Source organism: Berghia stephanieae, chromosome 11 (assembly GCF_034508935.2).
Source record: "Berghia stephanieae isolate SIO BIC M18660-M18661 chromosome 11, UCSD_Bste_1.3, whole genome shotgun sequence".
NCBI lineage: Eukaryota > Metazoa > Mollusca > Gastropoda > Nudibranchia > Aeolidiidae > Berghia > Berghia stephanieae.
Window position 1 is genome coordinate 20,531,402 of NC_088370.1, and position 15,723 is coordinate 20,547,124.

Genomic DNA, 15,723 nt, shown 5'->3' on the forward strand with positions numbered 1-15,723 from the left:
ACCACATAGTCGCACTATAAAATATAATCTAGATTGAGATTGCATATTTACTGCAAACAGTCCCAAAAGTGTATAGAAAGAAGAAGAAGAAGAAGAAGAAGAAGAAGAAGAAGAAGAAGAAGAAGAAGAAGAAGAAGAAGAAGAAGAAGAAGAAGAAGAAGAAGAAGAAGAAGAAGAAGAAGAAGAAGAAGAAGAAGAAGAAGAAGAAGAAGAAGAAGAAGAAGAAGAAGAAGAAGATACAATACATTTTTCGACTTCATAAGAGAACTCCAAGGAATTTTTCACTTGGGCACGGATCCTTAGTGTTACAAAAATGTTGTTAAATATATAATAAGATAATCCCTATACAACAGAAACCAAAAATACGTCAACATATTTTAACCTCCCTGGCATTTCCTTTCCAACTGGGCTGAATATTCGTAAAACATTTAGAATGATCTATTATCTCACCTTGATTCTCTGGCAACGTCTGGGATGGAGCGCATGAAAGCTTGCACATCATTAAATCCTAAATCTTTGTAAGGAAGTTGATTACAACTTAACATTTCATAATCCCCTGAAATAATAAAAAATCAAGAAAATATAAAATCAGATCTGCAGTGTAAAAACTGTCGTGGCTTATTTTCAAAGGGTCATGAACAAAGAAAACAAAATAATCAATTCTTATTTTTTAAGACATGACAGGTGAATGAGAAAATTAACCAAATGATAGTCAAGATGTGTCGTAACAAATCATAATTCATTCATAACGTATTATAAGAGAATCAAATTAACATCAACTTGACATTATTTTGGATTCAAAAACATTTAAAACTTCAAACTTTGTGTTGATCAATATTATTGATATCTTGCCTGTCTCTAAAACAGCCTTGATTCAATTGACTGAACTGATGTGTTTGAAATTAATAAATGACATTGATGGCTTCAGTACAAACTGTTCAACTTTGGAAAACCAAACTATGACGGAGATCTTTTTTTTTTTTACTACAGATCACATATAGGACATTTACTGTTTCAGCATTTTTATTGGATAGAGTTGCTTTCCCAATATCTATAGTCAGCTTATGTGTCACTATGACCTAAATTAGACAGCCATTATTTTTTAAGTTGGTGCTTTGCAACCAAGCCATCAATGTGACAATAGCACAAAATTTTTAATGTTTTGTTTTTAAGGGTTTTACAGCACTTACAACACGTTAAGGTAAAAAGGAAGAAAATGGGATAGTAAAAAGTTCTAGAATTACAATTAAAGCACCCAAGAAAAGGTAAGACAAAGGGTAATTGATTCCAAGAGCACAGTATCAAAGTACTTAGTTTGAGATCACTAAAAGTAAAGTTTCATCCAGACACAAGCACAGGTCCCTACTAAGAGGAATACACTCAAATGCTTACAAATCATATGTTAAAAATAAAAAATAACAATAAATAACAGAGAGATGATTTACAAGGGAAAAAATATAATCTCCCAACATAACTGTTAAGACAAGAACCAAATCTTAATGGTAAAGTTGTTTGTTTTGTTTATTTTAAAGCTAAGATAAAAGCTAGCTTACGTTGTATATTTCTTAGTGGTACGCCTCCTTTCTCACTGATGAGCATGGACCGGAGATCCCGCTTGACCTCTTCCAAGGCCGAGTCGGGCAACATCCTTGTTGGTTTTTTAAAAGACGATTTCTGCCGATATGAAAAATTTAGAAAAGATTAATATTAGATACAAATGAGATAAGAAGGCGGTACTTCACGTGTGCAGGCATTTTCAAATTTATTTTTATCCCATGTGATAAAGATTGAGCCATCTCTAATCAATCAAACTGCAATTTTAATTACAAAACAGATACAATGGATGTTTCGGGTTTCCCCTTTAACAACAAAATGGGATGAATGAAACACAACAGACGAATGTCACTACCATATTATCTCATTTGTCTGTACTGTTCCATTCATCCTGTTTTGCTGATAAAATGGAAACCTGAAACGTCCATTGTATCTGTTTTCGTATATTAAATTGAAGCTTACATTCAATTTCACATTGTTATTTATTTCCTCGAGCTTGGAGCAGCACCATTTACATTACCCTTCATAAAATGTACAACTATGAACAACTGTCAGGTTCAGTAGGTTTGACAAAACTCATTAAAAAATTTAATTGAGCTTTTATATAGCGCAATATCCACTAAATGTGCTCAAAGCGCTTTACAAGGGGTCCCTGGCCAACAGCAACATTTAACATTTAGGACAGGACATTTAGGCGCTGTTACAATTTTTTCGGACAGAAACAACGCTGTTAACAGCCAGGTACCCATTTTACATCTGAGAACGGTGAGAAAATGCGAGTAAAGAGCCTTCTCCAAGGACTCAACTATGCGCCGAGTAAGGCTCGAACCCAGGACCTTCCGATCCGAAAGCGAGTTTCATACCACAAGACCACATAGCCGCACATGATGCAGGAGACAGTTGATACTTTAGGGAAGGGATAGCTGGGCTTGAATCCCAATAAATGGTCTTCATTTCTCATTGATCACAACAGACATCACAATGATAATGACAACAGTTTGCAGAGAAAAACGTAAAGTCACACCAACGCCAATAACACATACAATTACATGTCTGTCACTTCTAAATTTCTCACAACAAGTGTCTTTTAACAAGAACAACTCTATCGTCATAGTTTATGCTAAGGAATTTCATTGTGATATAAGGTATTTAAACTTTAACCAGATGTTCTTGGTTGATGATATTGATATTGACATTATTGCAATATCCAGGCCAACAAATTTCTTCGGCTATGTCTGTCTGAATCAGATTATTTTCAGTCCCCAGACTCCAAGATTTGGAGAGAAAGGAGACACAAACAAATGTGATATAATAGACCTGCATATTAAAAGGTGTTTTTAAAAAAACTTATTTTGATGAATACGAAGAAAACCCAGCATTTTGTTGAAATCTTTCGATTTTGGGAGACCTTCCAAAAGCTCCTCATGCTAGCATTTCTTTCAATTTGTATTTTCACCGTGGATCTATTGTCAATATATAATAGCATTTAAAAAACTCTAGAACAAACAAATCTTGATAGATTAATGCAAGTTTAAAACTTTCCTAATACGACCATTGTTTTGGTTTTATGCCGCCATTTTGTTTTGTGAGATATTGAAAGCAGTCCTAGGTTTTTTGGGGTTTTTTCTATAAGGGTTAGCTTGAGTCGGAGGATTTTTTTTTTTTTTTGCTTTTAGGGTAAGACATAAGTCTTAGTTGTAAAGATGCTAGGGTGGTTATTTTTCCTATTACTAAGTACTTTGGTAAACGTCCATTTGGCACTCCAGTAGTGAGCTGATAAATGGTCTAGTGGCTGTGACCCAATTTTTTGGACTTTTTGAGTGACGTGTCTAAGAAAATGTTCCAAAGATTTTTGGTTTATGGATGGATTTTAATGATTTATGCTTTATTTTCTTCAGGAGGAAATACCCTATCGTTTGGTGTTGTTTGTGTTTAAATTAAATCAATGCTAATTTAGTATATCTTTTGATCGTGAATAAAATAGAGTATAATTTAGCTTTGGATAATTTAAAAATTAGCAATTCGTAAACAAAATTCCAGTGCGGGCATGGGATTTAACATTTTAACTTTTTAATAAAATCAAATTCAGGGCAAAGTTGTATATACACCGCATCCATGAAATTCGTTCCAGCAAAATCCTTACTTAAATCTTAGCGGCCAGTTTAGGCCAGTTTTGAAATCCAAATGGTGGTCACTAACGGAAATACAACAGTTTCAGGTCACAAAGTTCGTCAGTAAATAACAAAGGCAAAAAGAAATACATTTTTCTACCTCTAAACTAACTTCTGCTTATCTGATTTTCACAAATTTGGGTATCATTAGAATCACATTGAAAAGCACTTTCTAATGATAAAGGTTTCATTGAGCTCAACCCAATTTCAATTTTTTTTCAAATTACCTACTATTACTATTAGGGAGTTAAAGTAAAGATCCTTTACTAGTAGTAGTAGTACTAGGTTTTATTATTCGGACTGACTATTTTCACCATAGGGATTTTAGTCTATTTCCACCGTACGGTGATAATAGCCTGACAGACTATTTTCACCGTATGTATTAGCCAATCAGAATCCAGGTTATTAACTGTGACGTATGTGCCTCTGTATCCAGACCATTAGAATTCGACCCAACATCATTTCTTCCTGCGTGCAGACCAGTTAAAATAAAAATAAAAAGTTTGCCGAAAACAAGGGAGGCCTCCCGAAAGCTCCTCGTTATAGCATTTCTTTCAATTTGTATTTTTCACTTTGGACCTTTTGTCAGACGTTTATTTATTCAATTTGCCATCAAGTTAAAAATTTCCTAATTTGACCATTGTTTTGATTATTGGCCGCCATTTTGATTTGTGAGGTATTGAAAGGCAGTGCAAAGCAGTCCTAGGGTTGTTTTTGTTTTGTTTTGTTTTTTCCTATTAGGGGTAGTTAAAGGCACTAGGTTGTATTTTTTCTTAGGAGCGAATATTTGGCATGATGAGCTTTCGGAAGGCATCCCAAAGCTATAATAATACAGGCGGGATGGCGGATTCAGAATTGGTTACAGTTACCGATGAAGCTTTCCAATTTCGCGGCGGCGATGGGGTCTCGAACCCTCGACCTTTCTGGTACAACAACAACACCTGGCCGGGGAGGGCGTGGCTCTACTGTATGAGTATGAGCTATCAGAGAGCGTAGAATAACGAGAGACTTTACGAGGTCGCGCAAGGCGTATCGAGCCTCGTGTGTAGCAACCAAAAGAAGTCAGGTAAACATTTTATCATCATGGCGGCGAATATGAAAGAAGCAAAGAATACGCATTGTCGTTGGTGTTCTGCCCCAAACTGTAGCAACTCCAAGAATAAAAGGCCTGATTTGTCATTCTTGCGCTTTCCATCGGACCCCAAAATGTGAGTAAATCACTATCTTATAAGCTCTTTGTTTGGTTTTTAAAAGGCTATACTATGAATGTGTTAAGGTAATAGATACTAATGTGTGTAGTATGCGTGAGGGTATATAATATGCCACAATGTTGTTGTTTCGATCCCACGTATTTATGAGTTACTTAAAACTCTTACTAGTGCCAGACGTATGAATCTACTTGTTTGATTTATCTGGTGAGGTGCCCGTAAAGAGTATTGTGTTTATGGCAGCTTTGGTAACTACGTTACATATATATACAGTCCTCTTTGGCTACACACAACCGCTACAATTGCCCCACCAGTTATAACAATAAGCCGGTGGGTCTTGTGTGTGTGTTTTTTTTTTTTTTTTTTTGTGTGTGTGTGTGTGTTTGTGCGCGCGTGTGTGTGTGTGTGTGTGTGTATGTATGCATGTGTGTGTGTGTGTGTGTTTGTTTGGGTTGATTTTCTATTTCTTCTACTGCACCTTAATCTACCATCCTAAACTCCATCAAATACCCTTACTGCTGTAAAAATTAACGATGCAAAACGACCATTCAACGCCACAGCGGGTATCCTGAGATGGCGTTATAAGTGGATCAGTATCATTCAATTTTAGTGAATAAATGCGCCTCCTTTTGTTATAGAGCGTTGTGATTTTAGATGAAGCTCATTAACTTAGGCATGATCTACATTGTAACTGTACACAGCCGTGTGAAATAGGCATGTTTGCTTTTTTAAATCCTTTCTACAGTAGCAGGCAGTGGCTCATCAATTGCCGTAGGAAAGATCTGGAGAATAAAACACCAGAATACCTTCACATCAACTGCTTCATTTGCTCTGAGCACTTTGAACCTTACTGTTTCAGCAAAACGGCAGTGAAACGTACGGTCATTCTCAGGACTGCTGTGCCAACCATCTTCAACATTCCAAATCCTCCTCCTAAGCTTACTCCATCACGACCACCCCCTAAAAAGCGTAAAATTGATGATTCTGCAGAATTACCACCAGAGAAACCATTTACCTCACCTACGACCTCTCAATGTCATCCAGTGACGGATGTATCCGAGACGAAAGAGGAACGTCAAAGAAAAGACAGACTGAAGAAGAAGCTCTGTGCTCAAAGGTCAAAGAACTGGAGACTACAGAGGAAACTCTCCAAAATGACAGAGAGTTCCCCTCATCAGCCAAACTCCTGTGCGGCAACTAGCTCTAGTGCAGAACCAAGTTCCGAGCAACAACATGGAACTGAATCGAACAGCCTACAGGCTTCACTTGAAAGTGTTGAACAAACCCTTCGTCTTTATTTACCTCCCCAAGCCGTTTCCTTCATCGTGTCCCAGGTTAGAGTTGGACAACTTCCAAAGAAATCCAGACGATGGAGTTTCCAGGATAAATCATTTGCACTCTCTCTTTTTCACGCTAGTAAAAAGGCTTACAGTCTCTTGCAACGGCTTTTTCAGTTACCATCTCCGTCTACACTTGCCTTGGCCATGAAGAATGTACAGATTGAACCTGGACTCTGCCCGAACATGCTCAACCTGTTCCAGATATAAGTGGAAGCAATGTCACCAGTGGAACGATCTTGTGCCATTGTTTATGATGAAATGGCCATTAAGTCTGATCTGTCGTATGATCCTTCTAGAGATCTTGTGGAGGGATTTGAGGACTATGGATTGTTGCTAGGAAGATCAAGAAAACCAGCCACCCATGCTCTTGTCTTCATAGTGAAAGGACTTAGCACGAAATGGAAGCAACCATTTTCCTATGTGTTATCTAATGGACCAGTGAAGGCTGACATGCTTCTTCTTGTTCTTGTAGAAGTGGTGAAAAAAGTGATAAATCTAGGTCTCCATCCTAAAGCAATGATATGCGACCAAGGATCAAACAACCGGTCAGCATTACAACAGCTAGGAGTCTCTCAAAGCCGACCCTTTGTCATTATTGAACATCACAAGGTCTACGTTCTTTATGACCCACCACATCTGCTGAAAAGCATTAGAAATAACCTGCGGAACTCAGGATTTAGGGTGGCTGGAGACACCATTTCATGGGATTACATCCGGCAATTCTATGAAATGGATTCTTCAAAGCCCATCAGATTAGCGCCTAAACTGACAAGCCGTCACATCAACATGCCAGTTTTTGCTAACCTTAGGGTGAGTCTAGCAGCACAAGTCCTGAGTCATACAGTCGCTGCTGGTATAGCCACTATGGTCTTTCATTCTTCTCTTCCACAAGAGGCATTGCCAACTGCTCATTTCATTGAGAACTTTGATCAGTTGTTCAACGCTTTCAACAGCAGATCACTGAGAAGCAAAGGGACAATGAACAATGCGATGTCGGCACATTCCAAGCACGTGACTTTCTTGGAGCAGACAAAAATCTGGTTGGAAGGCGTCAAACCCCTGAACAAGACAGGTAGTCTGCCATGCCTGGAAGGTGGAAGCTGTCAATCGAAGCCTTGCTCCAACTCTGGCAACACCTGCGAGATTACTGTGGGTTCAAGTTTCTTCTGACAAGTCGCCTGAACCAAGACTGTTTGGAAAACCTTTTCTCCATCATCAGGGCAAAGGGTGGACACCGAGTAAATCCAACTTCTAGGGAATTCCGCCTGGCTCTGCGCCAGACAATGGTTGATGCTGTTCTCGTCCCGGGGAGCAACAAAAACTGCAAGGATGACATCGATACCTTCTTGTTCAGTTTTGAAAATATGGCATCAATGGGAGCCCAAAGCACCGTCAGAACACGACTACAGCAAGATGTTCCTCTTCCACTTCAGCAAGTAATGAGAGCCGCTCCTCCCATGCTCACGACAACCGAGACCAACGTTCTGAATTACATTGGAGGTTACGTTGGGATGAAGTTGAGAGCCAAAAAAAATCTTCTGTGTGAAAATTGTAAAGAGGATTTAATACAAGCACGGAGCACTCAAGACCCATCGCATACGTTTATCTGCAAGAAAAATTTTACCACGGAAAACGAGGGATTGTGTGCACCATCGCATAAATTAATGTATATTCTGACGGCTGCAGAACATGCATTTCGATGCTACATTGACCCCTACTTGTACAAGAGAGGATTAAGAATGTACCTGATTAGGAAAGTGATGGAGGCAACATTAGAAACAGGATTGGAATGCAAAAAGGCCGTGAAGCAGTGTGATATTCACTTCCTCGTCATCAACCTTTTCGTCAATGTGCGCCTTCATCACCATGTGAGATGCAAGGCAAGTCAAGAACAGACCTCCAAATCCAATAAGTCTATTGAAAGGAAAGCGGCCACCTTTCAGAATAAGTAGGAAGGGCAAGCATGCATTGGGTAAGCTTCATACTCACTTCCATAGACTTTGTTATCAACCACCCCCACATCACCAAATCATCCCCCCCCCTCTCTCTCTCTCTCTCTCTCTCTCTCTCACACACACACCACACACAAACATACAAACCACTCCACCTCTTTAGTGTTATATGAATTATATTCGCTCAGAGAAGATGCGAGATTCCTCATAGCCATGCATGATAGAAAACTAAAGCAAATCCATCGATGGTTTCCAGAAAGTAATTTGTTTTGCTCACAGCATCATGGGAACAGTTCACTTGAAGTTTCTACATGAGAGAGAGAGAGAGAGAGAGAGAGAGAGAGAGAGAGAGAGAGAGAGAGAGAGAGAGAGAGAGAGAGAGAGAGAGAGAGAGAGAGAGAGGTGGGGGGGGGGGGGGTCAGTAGGGTTGGGGGCGTGTGATTCGCTTGTTGTGTCTATGTCAATTTGATGTACGAGTCCTCTCTTGTTGTGCCCATGTCAAATTTCCTTTTCGGGATAAATTTTTAAGTTAATTTTCTTTTATCTCATCTTATCTGATAATGTTTGTATTCAATATTGATACCTGGACCTCGATACAACGGCTTAATAAACGGTTTGATGTTGTGCGAATTATATATCCACTACATTCCATTACTTCTCTCGCCACCATGTGCCGGTGTTTACCTGTCTTGGTTATTTATAGCTCGCTCCTCGCCGCGTACGCAGTCACCATCCCTCGCTAACATTGTTGTCACCGACGAAGTCGCGTGACTTCCCGTCCGTAAAGCCTCTCTATTATCTACGCTCTCTGGAGCTATTCACAACTCGAGAAATAGTGATTTCAATCTCTATGTCTATCTTGAGCCGCTACTTCTTAAGGTCATGGGTTCAACATAGACAAACGCCGCGAAGTTTGTTAACTACCAAGATACCATTATCACCGTATGGTGAAAATAGTGTGTCAAGCTATTTTCACCGTACGGTGAAAATCGTACACCAAGATATTACCGTACGGTGAAAATAAGTCTCCCACACTATTATCACCGTACAGTGAATATAGACTTCCACACCATTATCACCGTACGGTGAAAATAGTGTTTTAGGCTATTTTCACAGTACGGTGAAAAAAAGCCTCCTACACTATTATCACCGTACGGTAAAAATCGTCCACCAAAATATTACCGTACGGTGATAAAAGTCTCCCACACTATTATCACCGTACGGTGAAAATCGTCCACCAAAATATTACGGGATGGTGAAAAAAGTCTCCCAAATGTACCCTCACCGTACGGTGAAAATCGCACACCATGATATTACCGTACGGTGAAAATACAGTAGACTCCTGATAAGACGATGCCAAGGGGAACCGTGGAAAAAATTGACTTAACCAAAAATCAACTTAACCGGAGTGGGAGTGTAACCAAAATGAGCAAAAAATGCATGTGAACAAAGCAAGCCAATCTAGAATAAGTAAGGCCCTTCATGTCGCGCTTTTCGCTGACGTTGCTTGGTCGCGTTGAATTGACCAAAGAAGTAGAGGTCCTGGTAGTGGTCATCAGAGGCTCTTTCTTAGCCCCAAATAGGAATCAGAATACATAAAAATCTGAATTTGAGATCAAAAAGCGCAATCAATGTACTGCTATTGACTATGACATGCTTTGCAACAGAAAATGTAATAGACAATCCAAAAGTACTCAAATGATAAAATATAATATTATGTGTAAAAATGTGCAGGTTGTGTAAAGACTAAAAAGGGGGTCATATAATAATAGAGGACACACAGTAGTTTTTGTAGTCTCAGAGCAAAGCATTGAATGGATGGATTTAACCTTGTCAGGACCCTCCTCCCCCCTTTCAACACACACCTAATCAAACAAACACGCGTGCCGGCACACACACACACACACACACACACATACATACACATACACAAAGACACAGGGCTAAAATTAAATTGGGGGAAAGCTGACCGTAGGCAATAATATTACAGATTGGAGCCAACATATAATATTACCTAGGTCATTGACCTCATATATTGGCGTCAACATAATAATAATAATAATAATAATACTTCAGTCAACCCCCTCCCAAAAATATAATATTATCCGACACCAGCTGCACACACTTTGAAGGGACTAATCAGACACACAAAATGTGTGTTGATTGATAGGAGATGCTGACGAAATAAGCCAAAGCTCACTTTTTTTTTACTAGAGATTTTTTTTTTCAATTTTCCTCGATTGGAAAGGTGAAAAGCTGAATTTTTGGCTTGAATGCGGAATGTATACCAATATTATACCGCGAAAAGCGGAAGGATAGGAGCATCTAGGTCCAGGTCATGATTCTTGTAAATCGTCGAGACAGAAATGGCTGGTATGCCAATTTCCTATGCGATGATTTTCTGTCGCATGCCAAACTTTTCAAATGCATCGATCAGCTGAATCTTCCTTTTCCGCGACAGGTTTCCCATCGTAGTTGTAGACTTGAATTCTTGATAAAATTGATACTAATTAATAGGGCCATTAGGTAGAATGGCCTGGGATTAGAACCAAAAAAAAATAATCTTGAGCTTGAACAATGTAAAATTTGAGATGGAGAAATCAAAGTTATTCGATACTGCTTATGTACATTGAACATGGACGTCAGGCAAAGTACCTACATCACATCGATGTGCGCCAATAGTTCGCGGATATTCTTAACCACTGAAAATTCTTACAGGTAGCTTTTTTAACCAATGGAAATACTTGTTTATTTGTGATTTTATTGTGGTCATGAGTGATAAGAACATCGACTTATAAGGAGTTTTTTGGGGGTTTTTTTTACTAATGTTATATAGGAAGAAGGGGGAGGGACCAAGGAAAAAAATCGACTTAGGCAACGTCGACATATCCAGAGTGTACTGTAGTCTCCCACACCATTATCACCAAGATATTACCGTACGGTGAAAATAGTCGGCCACACTATTATCACCGTACAGTGAATAATATAGAATTACCGTATGGTGAAAATAGTGTGTCAGGCTATTTTCACCGCAAGATGGAAAACGTCTCCAAACACTATTATCACCGGACGATGAATATAGCTTTCCACACCATTATAATGAATATATGTAGTCTCCCGCACTATTATCGCTGTACACTGTCTGAATATAGCCTTCCACACCATTATCACCGTACGGTGAAAATCGTCCACCAACATATTACAGTACGGTGAAAATAGTCTCCCACACTATTAAAACCGTACAGAGAATATAGCCTGCCACACCGTTATAGTGAATATAGTCTCCCACACTATTACCACCGTACACTGAATATAGCCTTCACACCATTATCACCATACGGTGAATAGTGTGTCAGGCTATTTTCACCGTAAGATGAAAATCGTCACCCACACTATTATCACCGTACGATGAATATATAGCTTTCCACACAATTATAATGAATATATGTACTCTCTCGCACTATTATCACCGTACACTGAATATAGCCTTCCACACCATTATCACAGTACTGTGAAAATCGTCCACCAAGATATTACCGTACGGTGAAAAATGTCTCCTGCACTATTATCACCGTACACTGAGTATAGCCTTCCACACCATTATCACCGTATGGTGAAAATCGTCCACCAAAATATTATGGGACGGTGAAAAGTCTACCACTACCACACTATTATCACAGTACGGTGAAAATCGTCCACCAAAATATTACGGGACAGTGAAAAAAGTCTCCCGCATTATTATCACCGTACGGTGAAAATCGTCCACCAAGATATTACGGTACGATGAACAAAGTCTCCCACACTATTATCACCTTACACTGAAAATCGTCCACCATAATATTACGAGACAGTGAAAAAAGTCTCCCACACTATCATCATCGTACGGTGAAAATCGTTCACCAAGATATTACCGTACGGTGAAAATAGCCTCCTACACACAGTCAGGCTATTATCACCGTACTGTGAAAATAGCGGCTTCCTTTATTAATTTTTCTTAGGGTTAGTTGAGGGAATATTTGATTTGTTTCCCTTAGAACAAGGAGCTTTCAGAAGGCCTCCCTTGATTTTGAGTTGAAACAATTGACAATATGTTGGTTGCTGTTGAGGGAGTGGGAGGTGTCCCAGTTCATCAATGTCGGTTCTCATTTGGACTACAAGGTATGTGATGCTATCACTATCAAAGAGAAAAAAGAGACAGACTGAAAGGAAATGGCGAAAGAGTGGCCTAACGGTATTTAAGGATATATACAAAGCAGCTAAGTCGGCTCTTTATAACGCCATCACATGCGCAAAAAAGGCCCACTACAACGAAAAATTTCAAAGCATTACATCTTGCAAAGAATTGTTTTCCACCGCAAACGACCTTCTTGGCAGTAAGAAATCCACACCCCTTCCCAGCGTCTAGAAATAACACCGAACTAGCTCAAAATTTTGCCAACTATTTCCACGACAGATAAAATCCATTAGGGAAAACATAGACAATATATCATCATCATCGTCACCAAGCTTTGGACCATTCCATGGAACGCCACTACATGTTTTCGATCCAGCCACTGAAGATGAAGTGAAGTCAGCCATTTTAGATAGCCCATCAAAATATTGTGACTTAGTAGACCCCATCCCAACTAGTATTCTTAAGACTTGTATTGAAGAACTGTTACCAACAATAACTGAACTTATAAATAATTCATTGGTCTCAGGTAGTGTCCCTGACTCGTTTAAACGTGCCATTGTTAAACCACTATTAAAGAAGTCCGATCTCAATGTAAACGAACTGAAAAATTACAGACCTGTCTCCAACCTTCCATATCTATCCAAAGTGCTTGAACGCATTGTGTTAAAAAGACTTTTGTATCATATCCATCTAAATAATTTAAGTGAAAATTTCCAATCTGCCTATAAATCACATCATAGCACTGAAACTACCCTTTTAAAAGTATGCACTGATATTCTTAATAGTATTGACAAAAATCATGTCTGTTTATTGACTATGTTGGACCTTTCGGCTGCATTTGACACCATTGATCACGAGATACTTATTAAACGATTAGAAATTACTTTTGGAATAAGAGACACTGCGCTTAGTTGGTTTAAATCATACCTAACATCAAGATCTCAGTCGGTTCTGATCGATGACGCAGTATCAGAAAGTCAGAAACATTTCCTCTAAATTACGGCGTTCCGCAGGGGTCTGTCCTTGGTCCTGTTATTTTTACTCTTTATACTCAACCTCTTTCGGATATTTTTGTTAAAAATAAATTAATGTATCATTTCTATGCTGATGACACTCAGATCTATGTAAGCGATATCCCTAGTAATATCCCATCATTGATTACCCGTGTTGAAGACTGTATTAGAGATGTTAAATGCTGGATGGAAATTAACAAGTTAAAGCTGAATAATGAAAAGACAAAGGTGATGGTGTGTGGTAGAAAAAGTGTTTTGAAAGATGATTTTCTGAAGTTTACTCTAAATATAAATGGGTGCACAATTAACATCTCAACGTGTGTGAAAAACCTTGGGGTAATGCTAGATCAACATATGACTATGCAGGCACAGTTTGATTCTCTATGTAGAAGTTTGACAATAGGATTAAAAAGAATCGCTTCAATTTCCTAACAAGAGAAGTAACATGCAAACAAATAACATCTTTCATACTATCTAAAATAGATTACTGTAATTCGTTAATCTCGAATGTAAACAACGATAAAATATCACGCCTTCAAAGTATCCAGAATGCGGCTGCTAAATTGATTTTAAGAAAGAAGATAACATCCTACTCGTTGCCACTTTTGTATGAGCTGCATTGGTTACCAGTTAAAGTGAGAATCGAATTCAAACTAGCAGTATTGTGCTATAAGTGCCTTAATGATCAAGCACCATTGTATATTACTGAATTTTTAGAAACTTATAAGCCAATGAGGAGTCTACGTTCTGCACTAGATTGTACAAAATTAATTGTTACAAATAAATATAAATATAAATTTTATGGCGGCAGATCGTTCAGTCACGTCGGACCTTCCATCTGGAACTCTCTTCCTAAAAGAATAAGAGAAGCGCAGTCCTTATCAATATTTAAATCAAAGTTAAAACACCATCTCTTTGTTAAAACACATCTTGATTAATGCATCTTTGTAATTTGACCCCAATATGAATGTTAATTTAGTTTATGTTATTATATCATTATTTTATATTATTTCCGTATTTGACATAGCATGTGGATGTACTAGTAGTTCTATAACATATCTTGTATTAATGACTTTATGTTTAGTTATTACATTGTTGTATAATGATAATATTATGTTGATGTAGTTTGTATAATGTTTCATTTGTATAATAATGTCACTGTATTATTGTTTCGCGCATTGAGCATCACCCAGTGATGAAAATGCGCGTTATAAATGTCATGTATTATTATTATTATCAATGATCAACAAGTTGTAATTGTAATGTATGGCCAAGCATTCTGTAGTCATGTGAATGTCGGGTCATATTGATATATGGTGATGTACGTGTTGTTTTTTTTTTTTCTTATTGTATTGTCATTGACATGAAAGGATTTGACTCCACAAATGAGAAATTGACAAACGGAATTTCACTGATTCACTGACTGAAGCCGAAGCGCATCTCCTCTGTCGTCTTCGATTTTTCTAAACAGTAGGCGGTCATCGGCGAACACCTCCCTCCTAATCACACAACCACAGATTCACCATCATAAGATTGCATATTCTCGTACTGACAGTACTGATATTCATAACATTCACACTTTTTAATTTTAAAATTAAAAACTTTTTTTTTTTTCCCCACGAGCTGGGCTGGTTGTATTGTAACACTGACTGGCAACCGTGACAAACAAAATGGCATTTTACCCAAAAATATTTGCAAACATAAGAATTATCCATGATTAAGACATAAGTATCTAAATGAAAAGAAATGCAAACTGAAACCTGACTGACTTTGACGTTCTTGGAAAAGATAAGAATAGCGTGGGATAAAAAAGTTTACATTTGATTCTGATATCTTCGATTTCATAGAACAGAAACCGGAACAAGTTGAAATATCGTTGTTTTTGGTTTATAAAATAGGAGAGCTCTGTTGATGTTAATCTCGTAACAAAACGTGAAAATGATTAGGGCCTAAATCACCAAGACTAAATCATAGATATACATCTGTACTACCAGATCGCTTGCGATGTACGTTTAGCACGCGATACGACGCCATTCATACTTGAGGCAACCTATACCGGAAATGGGGAGTGGCGTGTTGGGTTTTCATTCATTTGTTATCAAAACAGTTTTAAGGAGACAATGGTTAACATTGCAAATCACAAAATGTTTATAATATTATACACCTAACTATTGCAATTTACATCTCCGTAAATTAGATATTCATTTGTCTTTCATTGTGTTTAATTCATTCATCAATATGGTGCATTCCTGTTGTGTATACAAATGCCATATTAGAGCCCTAAAGACAGCAAAATTACTTTTCATAGATT

At 38.1% G+C, this 15,723-nt stretch overlaps 1 protein-coding gene across 10 annotated transcripts in view; it reads right to left on the reverse strand.

Moving 5' to 3' along the window:
- LOC144956983 (uncharacterized) overlaps window positions 1–15,274 on the reverse strand; it is a 67,513-nt gene extending 52,239 nt beyond the window's left edge. For 2 of the 10 annotated variants that reach the window (XM_078887873.1, XM_078887870.1), the window contains exons 1-3: window positions 15,182–15,274; window positions 1,554–1,674; window positions 451–556 (exon numbers count right to left, since the gene is read on the reverse strand). In XM_078887873.1, coding sequence (XP_078743999.1) covers window positions 451–556; window positions 1,554–1,647 — 200 coding nt within the window. In that variant the 5' untranslated portion in view covers window positions 1,648–1,674; window positions 15,182–15,274. Of the gene's footprint in view, window positions 1–450; window positions 557–1,553; window positions 1,675–15,094; window positions 15,152–15,181 lie in introns of those variants that run through there. The other 8 variants (XM_078887874.1, XM_078887871.1, XM_078887875.1 and 5 more) reach the window with 7 other exon arrangements.
- Window positions 15,275–15,723: the final 449 nt, after the last annotated feature.